Genomic DNA, 16337 nt, shown 5'->3' with positions numbered 1-16337 from the left:
CCAAGTTTGGTAATATTTGTGTGTATACCACTTACAAAACAGCAGCTTGCATGCATACTTCCAAACTCCACTATGGAATGCACTTAAACTGTCTCTTTTGTCCCTGTTAACAATTATGTGCAACGCTACAAGTACACAGGTACTTGCAAGGCTTCCAAAATAGCATATACTTTTACTCATGTACACACAATTTGCATGCATATATGCCAAATCTACATGAGTAACTACTACATAACACTTTAAAAATGACCCCCTAAGAATCAAGCAAGCTTCCAGATATTAAAGAGTTTGCCTAGAAAGCAACATGGAATTCGGAGGCATAGCAATATAATATACGATAATAATATGGACATGGAAAGGATACAGAAATTGTGTTTAAATAAGTTAATCAGAAAACAGTGACTTTTCTTTGTTGGTTACCACTACTATATGACCCCACTGAAAATCAAAAAGAAAAAAGTCCAGTAGCTGTCGCTATATAAAACATCAGTTTAACAGATATCAGAAATATGCAAACAGTTCCTTTCAGTGAACCCTTAAATCTTTCCTTCTCAGAATTTGCCATTAAAGGGGTAATTTTCCAACCCTGCAGGGAACTTGCAGGCCTATGTGTATTGCAAACCTATTTTCAAAGGGAAGCTCTCTGAAGAGTTTCCCTTTCAAAATTCAGGCCAGCACACCAACCTGTGTTGGAGCAGATGCAAAGCATGCACCCAAACATACACGCCCTAACCCCACCTATGGTGTCATTCTCTTTAAGTGCAGGTAAAGGTATGCACCCTGTTATCTAACACTCATACTTTTAATCGTGTTTGTTGGGGGGGGGAGCACAATATTTACACAACATTTTCATGCAGGGAAACGTGGGTTTCTTACATCCATTTTGAGTCTTAACCATGGTTGCCATTGCTGTGCAATCACTGAGATTCCCTCACAGCATTCCCAGCCCGTGATGACCAGATGAGAAGAAGCCAAGTCTAATATTCAAACCAGGTCTCCACTATGGTATGGACATCTGGCCCCATAGTACAGGAGATGGCCAGCTCCAGTCCTGAAGAGCTGTTAACAGGTCTGGTGTTCAGGCTGTGCGCAATGAATATGCATGAGATATATTTGCAATCACTGCCTCCATTGTATGCAGATTCATTGTGGATATCCTGAAAACCAGACCTGTATATGGTTCTTGAGGAAGGAGTTGGCCACCCCTGCCATAGTATGTCTTTTCAAGAAAAAATAAGACATTTTCTGAATAAGGGAAGTACATTTTGTTTTTAACACTATGAACTGATTCTTTGCATATGAGAGCAATTCTTTTATTTCCTTTCTAGATAAACAGCAAGGATGACAAAGGGGTCCTGGTGGGAAACTGGAGTGGTAAATACTCCGGTGGGATCAGTCCCCTCAGATGGTATGGAAGTACTGACATTCTTCAAAAGTGGTACCAAAGGCAATTTAAGAGTGTTGAGTATGGCCAATGCTGGGTCTTTGCTGGCGTAATGTGTACAGGTAAGCTTTTCTCAACAATAAAAAGGTTAAAATGGAGTCGCCTTCTGAATTCAAAAGTATAGGATGTTACTCTTTCATGAAATGTGGGAATATATCAATGTCATACAGAAACCTGGGTACTTCAATGTATGCAGAGCTACCTAGTACTTAAAATTCAGAGGTAAAGTCAAGCAAGCTCACATGATGCTATGGTGTCCATCTTTGTTTGATGCGTCAAGGAAGATTTGCAACAGAAAAACAAGGTAAGGCTACAAATCCATCCAGAGGGCAAAACCATAGCCAAGTAGAAACACTCTAAAGATATTTATAGGACTCCAAATTGCTTGAAATCCAGAAAAAGATCCATTAGATCATAATTTTGTTGATCTAGCTAAACCTGTTCTCTTCCCGTATGTCCTATTGATAGATAAGTTAATAAACTTGGTAAATGAATACACATAAAGACCAAAAAGTCTCAGCGAGTCTGTCCAGCAGCGATTTTATTCGCATCTACCCGAAGCAGACCCAGTTCTGACATGGAACCCAACTCCCAATGCCACTGTGTCCCCTTTCGTTTGCAAGTGTCCCTCCATGCAGGTTACTTCATGTCTTGCAGGAACTGCACAAAGCACCCGTATCACTGCTGCCCTGAGCTGCAACTGTCCAGCTCAGGGCAGCAGTGATATAGCTCAGGATAATGAAGGTTGCCCAGTGCTTCATTGCGGTTCTCTTGCCACTAGTGATCCTCTGCATTTATCCCATGCTTTTATGAAGTCTGTTAATGTCCTTGTCATTACCACCTCCTCCAGGAGGGCATTCCAGGTATCCACCACCCTCTCTGTGAAAAAATACCTCCTGACATTGTTCATCAATCTATCCCCTTGGAGCTTCTTATCGTGACCCCAAGTTCTCCAGTTTCCTTTCCATTGAAAATGCCTGGATTCCTGTGAATTAATACCTTGCAGGTATTTAATAAATGTCTGTATCATATCCCCCCACCCCCCTCTCTCTCCTCTCTAGGCATAACCCAAATTGCTACTTCTCTTGAATCATAAAGCACCATAGCTGACACTGGCATCAGTAGAGGACTCAGATATGAACAATCATATGCTGTATATTATATCTATAATTCGTGGCAAGAAGGTTAAGGGGGTTCAACGTTGGTTTATTCTTTTTTTTTTTTTGCTGTAGTGCTCAGATGTTTGGGGATTCCTGCTCGTGTGATCACAAACTTTTCCTCTGCTCATGACACAAATGCAAACCTGACCATTGATGAGTACTATGATTATTCTGGACAACCCACAGAATTAAGCAATGACAGCATATGGTAAATATTTAATTTATATCTAAAAATAAAAAATAACTTTCCTTAAAGCTTTTTCTGGATAGCAGTAGTGTACCCTCACCCTTCCTTACTTCTGAAAGCCCAAGTGCTCTTAATTCTCCCCTAAAAATGTACTATCCAAAACAGATGAATAAAGCAAATACTAAAAAAAAAGGAAATATTCAAAACATGTTTCTTGTTACCAATTAATTTTGATTTCATTTTGTCACTTATTTAGATAAACATTAGTCATTTTCCTCTTTACATTCTCTTGATTTTTGAGTTCTCATGGTAAGTTTAAGGCCTACTAAGCCTCACCACAGGAGAAAATGTGAAGTTCTGGGAGAATTCATGGGAGGTTGTCTTCCTTAGGGTCTACCCCCCCAGAGGACATGCAAATGTTATGTGATCGGAAAATGACAGGAGAAGTTAGGAGTCAAAGGCGAGGGGTAAGAGTGGCAGCAGGATTGTGCTGTTCCTAGAGAGGAAGAGGGCACATTGCATTTCTCTCTCCCTTGGGAGACTGTGAGTGAAGCCTTCTAGTGTAGAAAGTCAAGGTTGGCGTGGGTTCCCGAGAGGACCCTGAGAGCAGAGTTTCAGAGAACTGCTGTCCCAAAAGCAAGGGATAAGGTGGCTTGTCCACAGGACTGCGATCACCAACTAGGCTTTGTGTTACCAATTTCCCAGTGGAAGAAAAAGGAGTTCATGCTTCTGAGTTTGTGATCAGGTTTCTGAGGAGGTAGGTAGGGGTCTGTATGAACCATCAAGAATGAAAATCCCACCTTGTTCACCACAAGCAGCATAAAAATTGACATCTTGTGCTTTTTCTCTCTATTGAATGGAATTACTGTGTATGTCTATTGAATTCTTTGAAGAACTGTATTGCTCTATTTTTGTGCTTCTGTACTGTAGTGCTTTTCCTTACATTTGGGCTTCAGTGAAGTAATATTTTTCACTTGGAGCAACAGCACTCTGAGGACTTTTATTTGTGGGTCTGCGTCTAGAAGCAGCACTTCCCCCTCCACCACCACCCTACCCCACTCCACCCTAACCACCGCCACCACTGAAGCATCCCGATTCCAGGCATTGCAGGAAGTTGTGCCCTGCTCTGCAGCCTATGAAGGTGGCTTCTTCTACATGGAGTGTCCTGAAAAGGGGGGCTTACATTTGTAATTGGCTTGATTCATCTCAGCTTGTTTAGGGGGTGGGGAGGTGAGCCGGGATTGGCGACCAGGTTTTAATGCATGCTTTTGGGAAATAGCATGCACTCAAACTGGAAAATGAAAAACTTAAAAGGAAAACATTAAAAAAAAGCTGAAATCTACCCTTCCCAATGAAATAAAGATGATACAAATGTTCAGCGTGCACTCCCCTATGCCGTTGTTCCAAGGCCTTCTCCCTTCCGAAAATGCAAATCGTTTAGTAATGCAAACACGGAGGAGGTACCTTAAGAGAAGTTCAGCAGGAATGTGTCTCTATGTGCCAGCAGTTTAAAAGACAGCTCTTTATTTTGTCCTTGAAAATATGACCTATGTGCAGTTAGACAGGAAAGCAAATAACTACAGCTGTACTGAAAATCAAAGTTTTCTTGCTCCTTAGATCTTAGCTTTCTAATCAATTAAAATCATAGCTTCTCAGCAAATTGAATCGCAGCTTTCCAAAAAAAATGAATCACAGCTTTCCTAGCAGTTATAAAAAGAGTAGTTTGCAAGAGAGAGACTTATCCAGATGTAGAAAATTAAGCAATGGCAGGAGCTTGTTTGGCTGCGAGAGTAGGAATGTGCTTGGTTTTAAATGAAAAAGGACATGACAATGAAAGTTTGTTCATTTTTTGTTTACAAAACCTCCTCCCCCCTCCCCTCCCGCTGATTAAATGAGGCAATAACATTTTCAAAAGCTTCATCCCTGCCATCCCTGGGCTTCCTCCAGTCTCCTACCAAATCTGTGGTCTAGAGGGGATAGGAGTAATTAATTGAATTCCCAGTCATTCCTGCCTGACTCGGACCCCATTAATGGGGTAAGAGAATGGGGAGGTCCGGGGATGAAGAAAAGCCCAGGGACTTTTAAAAAATTTGCTTTGGCTCAGTAAGTGTAGGGGGAGGTGGAAAGGGGGCCAGGCAAAAGCAAAATGACACAAAACAGTGCCCAAGTCCCAAGCGAAGCGAAACGAACATTTTCAGCATGCACACAGCAAGCAATAATATTTCTCAGCAGAGGATATGGTAAGCTAATATAGCAACTTGCATTTTATCAGGGGGAAAAAAAGGACTGTATTAGAAGACATGCATGAAAGAGCATCAGCTGCTCAATGTGATTTTAAATATGCCAATTCTATTTCCTCATTCTCAGTTTCTCTTCCATACAAGGCTTCCAACCATTACCAAATAAATCTCTGTACTTCTGTGTCCCTTTCGCTTATGTATGTAACTAAGCTGTCACGATTTCTGTACTCAATAAGAACGCCTGTCTCTGTCCTCTCTCCTGTGAACTTGATTTGCTTACAAGACATGAATCTGGTTTAGTTGTCTAGAACATCATGTGGTTTGGCAGGATAAAACAACACAACAGGAAATGCTTTACATACTTCTTACAATATACACTGGGTGTAGGTGAAACATAAGGTGAAAGGCCAAGTGATTCATGTACCAGACAAGTATTATGGCATTTAGGGAAATGTGACCTGAAATGTCTTCATGGCATTAAATAACCTTTTTTTTTTCTCAGATTGAATGCTAAAGATTTATATTGTCAGACCAGTGCTTTTAAATGACTGTGATGACATGCTTGACATTGCAAAGAAACTTCCTCAGCCAATCACAGTGAAGATTATTTCCAATAGCATTAAAGAGTATAGAATCATTCTTTTAGCATTATCAATATTTAACGTAATCTGCCACTTTTCCCATGAGCATGAGCGGTCATACATGAGCTGCTGCCAGAAATGTGCCTGGTAGGTCAGAAACGGCACTAGAAACTCTGGTAATCATGCAACTCTATGTTTTAAAGGCGACAAACTTGAGTCAGAGCTGGTTTTATCCTACAGCATACGTAAAAATTACTATCAGGCAACATTTCCATGCATGCAAAGAAGTAAAACAAGCACTGGTTCAACTGTCCCTTTTTATTTGGGGTTTTATGATCACCCTGCAGGTCTGTCTCTGTACATTTATTTATGTATTTAAAAGCTTTAATATTAACACTTTCTGGTCACAATGGCCATCAAAGCGATCTACAACATCTTAGAACATAGTATAATCACAAAAATATACAACAAGATATACACATAAAAAAACCTGACCACCTATTGTCATCCTCACATCCAGGGATCAAGCCATATTTCCCAGCGTCTGCGAAAGCACATGTAATCCATCTGTAATAAATCTGCACCTGCTCGCACGCCATCTGTCAGATGAAAGTACCTCTGTCTGTTCTCATTTGCAGGAATTTTCATGTCTGGAATGAAGCTTGGTTTGCCAGAAAAGACCTTGGATCATCTTTTGATGGATGGCAGGTTCTCGATGCAACTCCCCAAGAAATAAGCAAAGGTAATATAAGGGTTTGGAGCGTGAAATAACAGAGGACTGTGACCAGGCATTCATGGCAGCTGCTAACAGTTGCCCCTGTGCATTTACAGTCCTCTCTTTCAGGGCAATTTTAAACACAAGTGTGCTTGCGTCTGCATGTGTGAGTATCGGCGCGTGAGCAGAGATACGCCGAAATTTCAAATCGTGCACGCTCCTAAGAGGTTACTGGAGCAAAGCTAGCAAGCGTGTCTTCCATAGGACTTTATCGGCTGTTACGTGCACCCGTGACTGTGGAATTTAAAACATGCTCACGAGAGGGGCATTCCCAGTTTTTCCAATTACTTATTTTAAAAAAATGTATATGCCGCATCATCTAAAATTCTGAGTGGCTTACAAAAATAACATACCCCATTGGAAATACTTAAAGAAAGATGCAATTAGTCCACCAGTTTGTCCAGTTAATATCGAGGACTTCCAGACCCCTTCTCGTTCTTCATCCTGCATGCCCTCCATTTGACCCGGACCCCTCCCCCTGTCCAATGAGCCCTGAAACTCGACATCAACAGTCTTGCAGCAGTACAATTACGCTGATAACAAGCCTACATGCGCTGTGGTGCCAGTTATAAAATATGGAGTTATGTGCGTAAATGTTGCCCCTCCCCAGAGCGCTCATGCCCTGCCCATCCCCGGCCCCCTTACATTTCATGCATTCGTGGGTAGGTACGCGCATAATTTGCGGCTTATTAAAATCCACGCTGCTTGTGCGTGACATGCTGTAGATGGGCATTTTTGTGCGAGCGAGGCTTTTACAATCAATTTCTTTGTGTCCATGCTATAGGGATATATTGTTGTGGACCCACCTCAGTCTCAGCCATCAAAGAAGGGCATGTGGACTTGGATTATGATACTCCGTTTGTGTATTCCGAGGTGAACGCTGACCGGGCGATCTGGATTTGCTACAGTAATAAAAAACCCGAGAGGGTTCACTCCGATACTCGGACCGTTGGGCAGTGCATCAGCACCAAAGCAGTGGGCAGTTTTGACCGTGTGGATGTTACAAATAACTACAAGTATGCAGAAGGTAAAGAGGGTTAAGTTATCATCCTGCTTAATTGTTGAATTATGTACCTTGATAGAATAAAAGAAAAATAGGGCTGAAAGGGACATCAGGAGATCATGAAACTCATGGCTTCATCTTCAGGCAGATTCTACTATACCTATATCATCCCAAAAATCCTCCTTTTAAAAATCTTAGTGCAGAGCTCTAAAGATCAAATGGAAATGAAACCTAACTTGCTATCAATCCCTCTAGATAAGGATCTGAGTGCAGTGGTGCTCGCTGTAGCCAACATGGCTTCCATTCTTGTTCTGTTTTCATTGCTATAAACCCTGCACTTTTAATACACATAAAATTTACAAGACAGGTAGGAAATGTGAGGATGAAAACTCAGCAAAAATCCAGGGAAGAGGTACAGTATTGTAGGTGAAATTCTTCTAAGCACCAAAGAAGAGCAGAATCTGAGAGTGATTGCTTCTGATGATCTTAAGGTGTCCAAACACGTGACTACAGCAGCAGTAAAAGCCAGAAAGATTTTTGGCTGCATAAGGAGAGGAATGATCAGCAGAAAAAGGAAGGTGATATTGCCCTTGTATAGGTCCCTGATGAGACCTCATTTGGAATACTGTGTATAGTTCTAGAGTCCTCGGGGGCCAATTTTCAAAGGGTTTAGACTCCTAACGTTTGGAGCTAGCATCTAAATTGAAACTTTTGAAAATGTACTAGAGCTGAGTGCCTAAATTTAGGCTCCTATTTTCATTAGGAGCCTAAATTTAGAAGCCTATAAAGTGGGTAGCTACAGAAGCCTAAATTTAGGGACTCAGCTTTTTTGGAATATTGGCCCCCATATCTTCAAAAGGATAAAACCATTTGGAGTTGGTCCAGAGGGCGGCTATTAAAATGATCAGTGATCTTAGTTTTAAAGCAGATGTAAAACATCTAAACATGTATAGCTTAGCGGAAAGGTAGGATAGGGGAGATTTGATAGAGACATAGCCTCTTTTAACACAAAGGAGGTTCTAGAACAAGGGGGTCATGAGATGAGGTTGCAGGGTAGACTCAGGAGTAATCTTAGGAAATGTTTCTCTACAGAGAGAGTAGTAGATGCATGAATGGCCTCCTAGTGGAGTTGGTAGAGGCAAAAATGGTATCTGAAGTCAAGAAAGAATGGAGTAGATACAGGGGATCTCTGAGGTATCACTGAGAATTATAAGAGCTAGATAGATTGGATGGATAAGCAGACTAGGTGGGCCATATGGTCTTCTTCTGCCATCGTGTTTCTATGTATGTTTCCACTTTGCTAATGAAAGTCCAAGTAGTTGAAGTAACTAAAAAAAATGAATATCACATGTCACAATAAAGGGAATTTTATTAATGTTATATCAGGCAACTTGTGCACTCCATTGCTTTGCACCAGGCAACTTGAGTGTAAGCAGTCCAGTTTAGAATTCCATGAACAAAGCAATAACAGAGACGTAGTCATGGAATTCTCTGAAATGTAATTGTGCAATTCACTGCACTTTACCAGGGTCTGACAAGGAAAGAAAAGTTCATGAAAAGGCATACGCAAAGCTGTTAGAAGTCAAAACCAAACAAGACAAGCAGAAAAGAAAGAAACAAAGGCACATGGGAGGTGGAAGTAGCAACGAGCCAGCATCACCTGGCGTATCCGGGAAGTTCAAGCTTATGAAGGCCCCTGTGTTCGGTCAGGAGATCAACTTAATGCTGGTTCTCACCAATCTGACCTCCGCAAGCAAGGCTGTGAAGGTGAACATGGATGCTCATTCAATCCTGTATACGGGGAAACCTCTGCGTGAGATTCTGAAGGAGTCAAAATCTGCTACTGTTGGGCCCAAAGGAGGTAATGTTTTCATATCATTGTACAAATGTGTAGCCCTTGAATGGACACAATGCATTGTAATGTGCAGAAAAACACACGTGGCCCAATAAATACAGTAAATGACAATTCCTTATCAGAATTATTTAAAACTCAACATTTAAGTAGGTTAGCAGGTAAGACTTATCTGGCTAACTTACAAGGGATATTCAGCAGCACCGCAATGCCACTGAATATTCCCGAAGAAATCACTAGTTAGCCGGATAAGACTTATCGAGCAAGCTTTAGACCTGTTGTCTAACTTAACCGGATAAGTGCAAATATGAGCACTTATCCGGCAAAGTTAACCAGATAAGTAACTCCTCCCTGAAATGCCCGACTCCTGCTTACGTACTTATCCAGCTAAGTGCTGATCTCTGAATGGACCTGGATATTCAGCCACTGCCACTTAGCCAGAAAAGTCGTCATTTATCCAGTGAAGTGGTGTTGAATATCGGCCTATATTAGGCATCGTATTTTATATTATTTACAGTATTATATGTCAGGGTGGAGAAGAACTTTTCACAGCAAAAGTGAAAATGGCAAAAATGAGGCCTTTTGCAATAGTATTAAAAAAAAAATCATCAAAAATGCACTTTTTCCAATTTGTCATATCATTTTAAATAATGAAACCTTCAAACCAAACACATTTGAAAAATGTGGTTTTCTGTGATGACCCCTAGATTTTTAGCTCCTTTAGTTAACCTTTCCTACCAGGTCAAAAAGATAATATCTTCATGGTTTTTGCACAAAATTTTCATGTTATGAGGGCAATTTTAAAAGTATTTGTGTGACTGAAGAAGTGGTGTTCACCCACAGAAATGGGCTTTTAAAAACGGCCTTTCCTGCATGCAGTTGAATTTACATGCATCATGCCGCGATTCGCCCAACTTTACGCCCTCGCCATGAGAAGATGTGTTTCTGGGGCAGGGTCGGGGGAGGGGCTTGCAGCACCATGCATGCTTTTCCTTTTCCCCCTGGAAAATCGACTCACACAGATCACTGGGTGTAAATGCATGCGGATGGTTTTCTTGGAATCATTTTCAAAGTGCAAGTGCGCACACACTTTCACTTTGTGAAAATCCGTGCAAAATCCACAGGCAAAAAGTACCCGCAGACCTTGCACCAATGTGGGCAGTTAGAAAACCACTCCCAAATCACATTCTGGCTGATTTATAGTGTTTAAGGAGTGTTGAACAAGGAGCAGCAGGCTGTAGGGATGTGCAGAGGGACCGCATACGTTACATTCGGTATTCGTATTCATCGGGGGGCAGATAAGCTGCATTCAGCAAGGGGGGGGGGGGCCCCCCATCCATTCATGCGTTCCATTCTTATTCGTTTCCCGGCTAAAATGTAATTAACTATAACCCCTCACCCTCCTGACACCCCCCCCCCCCAAGACTTGCCAAAACTCCCTGGTTGTCCAGCAGGGGTCCTGGAGCCATTTACTATACTCACGCAGTCAGCTGCCGGTATTCAAAATGGCACCGATAACCTTTGCCCTCACTATGTCACAGGGGCTACCGGTGCCATTGGTCGGCCCCTGTCACATGGTAGGAGCAATGGATGGCCGGTGCCATCTTGTGCTCCTACCATGTGACAGGGGCCGACCAATGGCACCAATAGCTCCTGTGACATAGTAAGGGCAAAGGCTATCGGTGCCATTTTGAATACCGGCAGCCGACGGCGTGAGTGCAGTAGATGGCTCCCGGACCCCGCTGGACTACCAGGGAGTTTTGGCAAGTCTTGGGGGGATCAGGAGGGTGGGGGTTTTGTTTAAATTTGCTCCTTTAGACGGCCGAATAATTCGGTGAAGATTTGTTGTATTTGTGGGAAATCACGATACGTTTTGCGACGCAACGAATACAACAAATATGGCCCTATACGTTGTGGATTGGCAATACTTTGCAAATGAATGCACACCCCTAGCAGGCTGTGCACCTTCAGATGGCCAGGAAAGCACTGAGGGGAAATACTCAAAGTGACCCCACATTGGTGCGAGTCCCACAGGTAAAAATCACCCGTGGGGTTTGCACCAAGCGAAACTAGGCTGGTCATTTGGCTCCGATTATTGCCCCCTTTACAAATAACCAGAAGAGCTTTGCCCCTGCTGTCTCTGTGGGCAATATTTTTTTTTGCCTAGGATAATGCCCTTGGCTTTGAATCGTCAAAACTATGTGTGTTATTCAATCACCCGCCCTCTCGCCCAACCCTCTATGGAACAGGCAATAATGAAAAGGTATTTCCACGGCTAAAGCTGTGTTAGGCTTTGATTCTTGCCCTCTCGCTGGGCACTGACCTATCCTGATCTGCTATGCAACTCTATACAAAATAAGTTTGAAATTAAAACCCCCCAAACAACTAAATGTATAGCCTCTCAGGTTTCAGATTTTCTGGTCTTTTTCGCTGGTGCTCTGCTGTGAAACATTAAGAGCATTGTCTGAATTTTCCAGAGGAACGCATTCCATTTGACATCCCTTACCCAAAGTATAAGACGTACTTAAATAACGGCGAGATGATGGAGGTGACTGCTGTGTGTGAGACAGAGGATGGTGTTAAAGCACTGGTGCGGAAAGACATAAGTCTGGAGAGCCCTCCCATAAACATCATGGTAATTCATTTCTTTTTTGTATTCTGCCAAGGGGTCAATAATTAGAAAAAGGAATTTAATCGGGACATGAAATAGCTCAGCTCATCCTTTAAATGCCAAATAGGACTAACTCACGCTCCCTTACCTTCTTTTCCAAGAAAGTCAGGCTTGGATAAGACTTTTGAGCTTTTCGGGTTTTTTTACTAACCTCCTTGTTCTCAACAAACTAAGGATATGGGGGGGGAGGGGGCATTTTTCAAACATCTTAATTGGTCGCAAAGCGCTGTTTAACAAACGTGCTTTCTGCTACCCTCATTGTTTCTGGTTGAAAATTAGCGAATGCAAAGTACCTGCCTAGGTTCAGCTGAAAATTCACCTTCATCTAGGCTCCCCATTGCTCAACCTCATTGTGACTCATTTTGACCATTAAACTACCTTCGAGTCAGTGAAATGTGCTCATATGTTTTGCATGTTCAGGAAACCCCATCTTTAGCACCTTTTGCATTCACCCAATGAATTTGTTGTATCAGAACCGACAAAGAATCAATTGCTCTCCAGATCCAAGCTGTCTACTATTTCTTTTCTCCATAAACATGAGTTATTTTTCTATCTATAACTTTTATCTGGAAGGAGAGGGAGTTCTGAGTAATCTCTCTCTCTCTCTCTAGTTTAGGGGAAAGGCCATTATGAATCAGCCAGTTGATGTGGAAGTCACATTAGCTAATCCCCTCTCTGTGACGGTGAAAGGCTGTTTCCTGATATTGGAAGGCAGTGGTCTGATTGAAGGACAGCTCAAGAAGAAGTAAGTTGTGTAAAAGGACCATTTTCAATCTACGTGGGGGTTTTGGGGCGCCATTTTCTCTTTATTTTGGATTTAACATAACCATTTGTTTGGTTCAGATCATTTGTTCGTATATGAATGTGCATCCCTGGTTGCCAGTGATTTACAGAGGGGACACGCTTTTCTAGAAAATTAAAAAAATAAATAAATATATATTTATTTATTTCCAGTTGGCAAACACTACTTACAACTTGAGAGCCTGTAGCAATTTACAATTTATTTTTAAAAATGTATTACTTTTATCTATCAAGGGACCTGATCTAAATATTCTGTGAAATCCAGGAATGAGGCTTAAATTCCACACTAACGGGCTTATGTATTATTGGACATTAATGCACATTAATATCCTTGTCTGGATCAGGGGACTAGTGGCATTTGGAGTAGCCACATGCCCTTGTCTGGTTCAGGGTGCAGGGAATGGAGAGTGGGGTGTTAGAGGGCCTGGAGGGCCTTGTCTGGATGAGTTTAGTAAGGAGTAGGATGAGGTGGATCCGAAGGTCATATATTCTCTTTGCAGGGGTAAAGCAGGTTTGGGATAGAGGGTGTCTGGGATGGCCTGTATTTGAATTTGGGTAGCAGGGGAGTTCCCTGTACTAGCCATCCTTTTCACATTTGGCCAGTTAGCCCCAAGAAATCCAAGCCATAAAATGCAGCAGTGTTAGCATAGCTGGTTCGTCTTTAGCAGAGTCAGGAGAATGCTGCTACATTCTGTTCATCAGTTTGGTATATCAGGCATCAAAGCCCGGTTTACTGCTGGTGTTAAAACTGGCAGATAACTCACATTACCATGCTGGTTTTAACACTGTTTAATATATAGACCCCTCCCCCCTAAATTTGAAATGTAAAGCTAAGAGCAGAAACAAACTGGGATACTGCATACAGATGAATAAATATTCAAAGGGGTTACATGTGGAAAATTAGCATATACGCGCAAGGGTAGCCTGTATTTGCGGACTTGCTGTTTTATAAACATCAAACGTATGTGTGGATTTTCAGTTTCATGCACACATTTACCGGCGCAAAAGAGGAGTGGGTCTGGGGCACTCTGGGGGAGAGAGGTCATGAGGTACATGAAGAAGTTGCTATTTTATAAGAGATATTTGTGTATAAATTCTTGAATTTACTCTGTCATTTTCCTCCTGTCCACTGACTGGTGCAACTGATATCAGGCTTTTCTGTTGTCTGCAGTTTTATGATAGGAGGTCTGAGAGAACTGGTAGGGGCTCAGGATACAGTACTAGAGGGTCTAGGTCAGGGGTGGGCAATTCCAGTCCTCGAGGGCCACAAACCTGTCGAGGTTTTAGGATATCCTAATGAATATGCATGACATAGATTTGCATACAACTGAGGCAGAGTGCATGCAAATCTCTCTCATGCATATTCATTAGGGATATCCTGAAAACCAGACTGGTTTGTGGCCCTCGAGGACCGGAATTGCCCACCCCTGGCTAGGTGAACAGGAGACAGACTAAGTGAACTAGCAGAGGTGTTGGCAAACTAGTGACTTCAAGTATGCCAGTAGTGTTTTCCTCTGCATATAAATCAGGATTTTACTCATGCATGTATTTTTTTCACACATAAAATATATGCATGTGTGTTTATAAAATAAGTAGAGAAAATAAGCCCTTTCATTACATTGCAAGTATTTGTGCATACTGAAACATATTTGTGGACTTTCAGAGCAGAACTATGCAGTATTTTATAAACTGTGCAGCACAGTTTATAAAATGCTAGGATAAATCTTCTCAGCAGATCCATTTATGAGTGCAAATGCAGTGCCACAAAGAGGTTTGAAAGTGATCCTTGTACTATCAATCTAAGACAAATAAGGGAAGTGTGCTGCTGCAGGTTGGCCGGCACATTAAAAATAAATTATTTTAATGCCAACCAGGAGGCTCATCACCTTAGACTATTACAATATACTGTATGATAGAGTCCAATTGGAAAAATTCAGTTCTTGGTTGAGAAACCGAAAGATTCTTTTTCAGAATACAAACCTTTCTGGTTTTCCCTTTCCACTGCATTATCTGTTCAGATTATACTTGGGAAGGACCAGGCTGGGATGTGGGCATAGGCCACTGCCTTCAGTGCCAAATTTTCATAGGCTCTGGAGCATTGCTGCTGAGGGCCGGATTTAAGGTTATGGCACCCCATAGGCAGAGGCCCAGGGGTGGAGATATTGCTCCCAGAAATCAGAGAACAGCAGAGGAAACCTCAGTTTTTGGGTGTCTTCAGAATTTGGCATCCAAGGCATGTGCCTATATTGCCTAATCCTAAATCCGGCCCTGTCGCTGCTGCCTTGCTTCTGACCAGGCCTGCTCCCGCAGTAGTGCTAGCTTGCAACAGCCGCTACTAGAAAAGCATTCTGTGCAGAGCCTGGGCACCCTCGTGCACCGACAGGCTCGGTGGTGCCCCACCTGTCGCACAGGTTTCCATGGTAACTGGAAGCCCATGCAGGAGCAGGCAAGGTGCTGCTGGGACTGTCAGCGCATGAGGACTCCCATGCTCCAGGCTGAATTTGTTTCGTGGAGTTGTTGCTGCTGCAGGTCGGCTGGCACCAGGACCGAGGTGAGGGAAGGATCTGGGCATGGGAGGTCTGAGGGCCCCATACCCCCTAGGGCCCCCTTCCCCAGTTGCCTGCTTGGCATTGTCTTATTAAATCCAGCCCTGGGAATGATGAAAACTGCCAGTAGTGTTTTCCACAGATGAATAAACCTTCTCTTTATCCTCTCTTGCTTTCACGTTTAGGGTGCCATTGCTAAATCCCAATGAAATTTTCAGAATCCAGGTCGAAGTCACCCCTTCAAAGAGTGGCACCAAGCAGCTGCTGGCTGGCCTCACGTCTGAGAAGTTTGCTGATGTTAAGGGATTTCAGGTTGTTGAGGTAGCAGAAGCTTAATCTGGACAGCCCTCGGGTCACAGTACATGCGTTTTACGTAGTGTTTGCCTTGTGAGCGATGGAATGAGAAAAGATGGAGTGGAACCTAATTCTAGATATTTTATATGGCTGAATGAAATAAAAATAAATCTTTGTGACCTGCATTGTGAGGATTTCCTTATTAACATGCTGCAGAGCATCGCATCCCTTTGAAGAGTATGGAATAAGTACTCCAGCTTGGTATAGGCATGCCGTCTCTGAAATAAAGATGTTAGACTTATTAGATATGAAAGATCCCATAATACTGTTAATAATATTATGCATAGATAAACTCCATTGTACACTGCCCACTGCAGCCACCAAATCTCCCCTGTATTTGAAGTCTCTAGGTTCAGAAAAACTCCGCCCCTTTCTGTGATATGTATATGTGTCTGTAATTAAACGGTACTTTGCGAAAAGTACCAAAAACAAGCACTAATCTTTGTTGTCAGTCAAAAGATTTATGCAAAAAGACAAAAATCACACCAAGACTGCTTAAAAGATTTATTAGATGGTGGCCCTTGAGCCCGTGGTTGTACAGGAGCCATCCCCCGCCTTCCCCATGGTCACCTTGATCATCCCCTCTTTCCTGGGCGACTCACCTGGCCCAGAGCATCTGGAGTTTGGTCTCCGGCTGTGGTGCGGGGCTGCTCGGTGAGGCACCACAGCACAAGGGGCTGCCCGGCCCCCTCCTGCACACACGAGGTGAGCATGCTGCGCGGC

General features: G+C 42.6%; 1 protein-coding gene across 5 annotated transcripts in view; it reads left to right on the top strand.

Moving 5' to 3' along the window:
- The window catches only part of LOC115096358 (protein-glutamine gamma-glutamyltransferase E-like), a 38200-nt gene extending 22467 nt beyond the window's left edge, over positions 1-15733 (top strand). For all 5 annotated transcript variants that reach the window (XM_029610830.1, XM_029610832.1, XM_029610833.1 and 2 more), the window contains exons 7-14: positions 1329-1506; positions 2677-2812; positions 6251-6354; positions 7172-7414; positions 8919-9251; positions 11720-11877; positions 12525-12658; positions 15446-15733. In XM_029610830.1, coding sequence (XP_029466690.1) covers positions 1329-1506; positions 2677-2812; positions 6251-6354; positions 7172-7414; positions 8919-9251; positions 11720-11877; positions 12525-12658; positions 15446-15596 — 1437 coding nt within the window. In that variant the 3' untranslated portion in view covers positions 15597-15733. The remainder of the gene's footprint in view (positions 1-1328; positions 1507-2676; positions 2813-6250; positions 6355-7171; positions 7415-8918; positions 9252-11719; positions 11878-12524; positions 12659-15445) is intronic.
- The last annotated feature ends 604 nt before the right edge of the window (positions 15734-16337 follow it).

Source organism: Rhinatrema bivittatum, chromosome 8, assembly GCF_901001135.1.
Source record: "Rhinatrema bivittatum chromosome 8, aRhiBiv1.1, whole genome shotgun sequence".
NCBI lineage: Eukaryota > Metazoa > Chordata > Amphibia > Gymnophiona > Rhinatrematidae > Rhinatrema > Rhinatrema bivittatum.
Note: the sequence above shows the minus strand (reverse complement) of the source record. Positions and strands in the feature narration are given on the sequence as shown.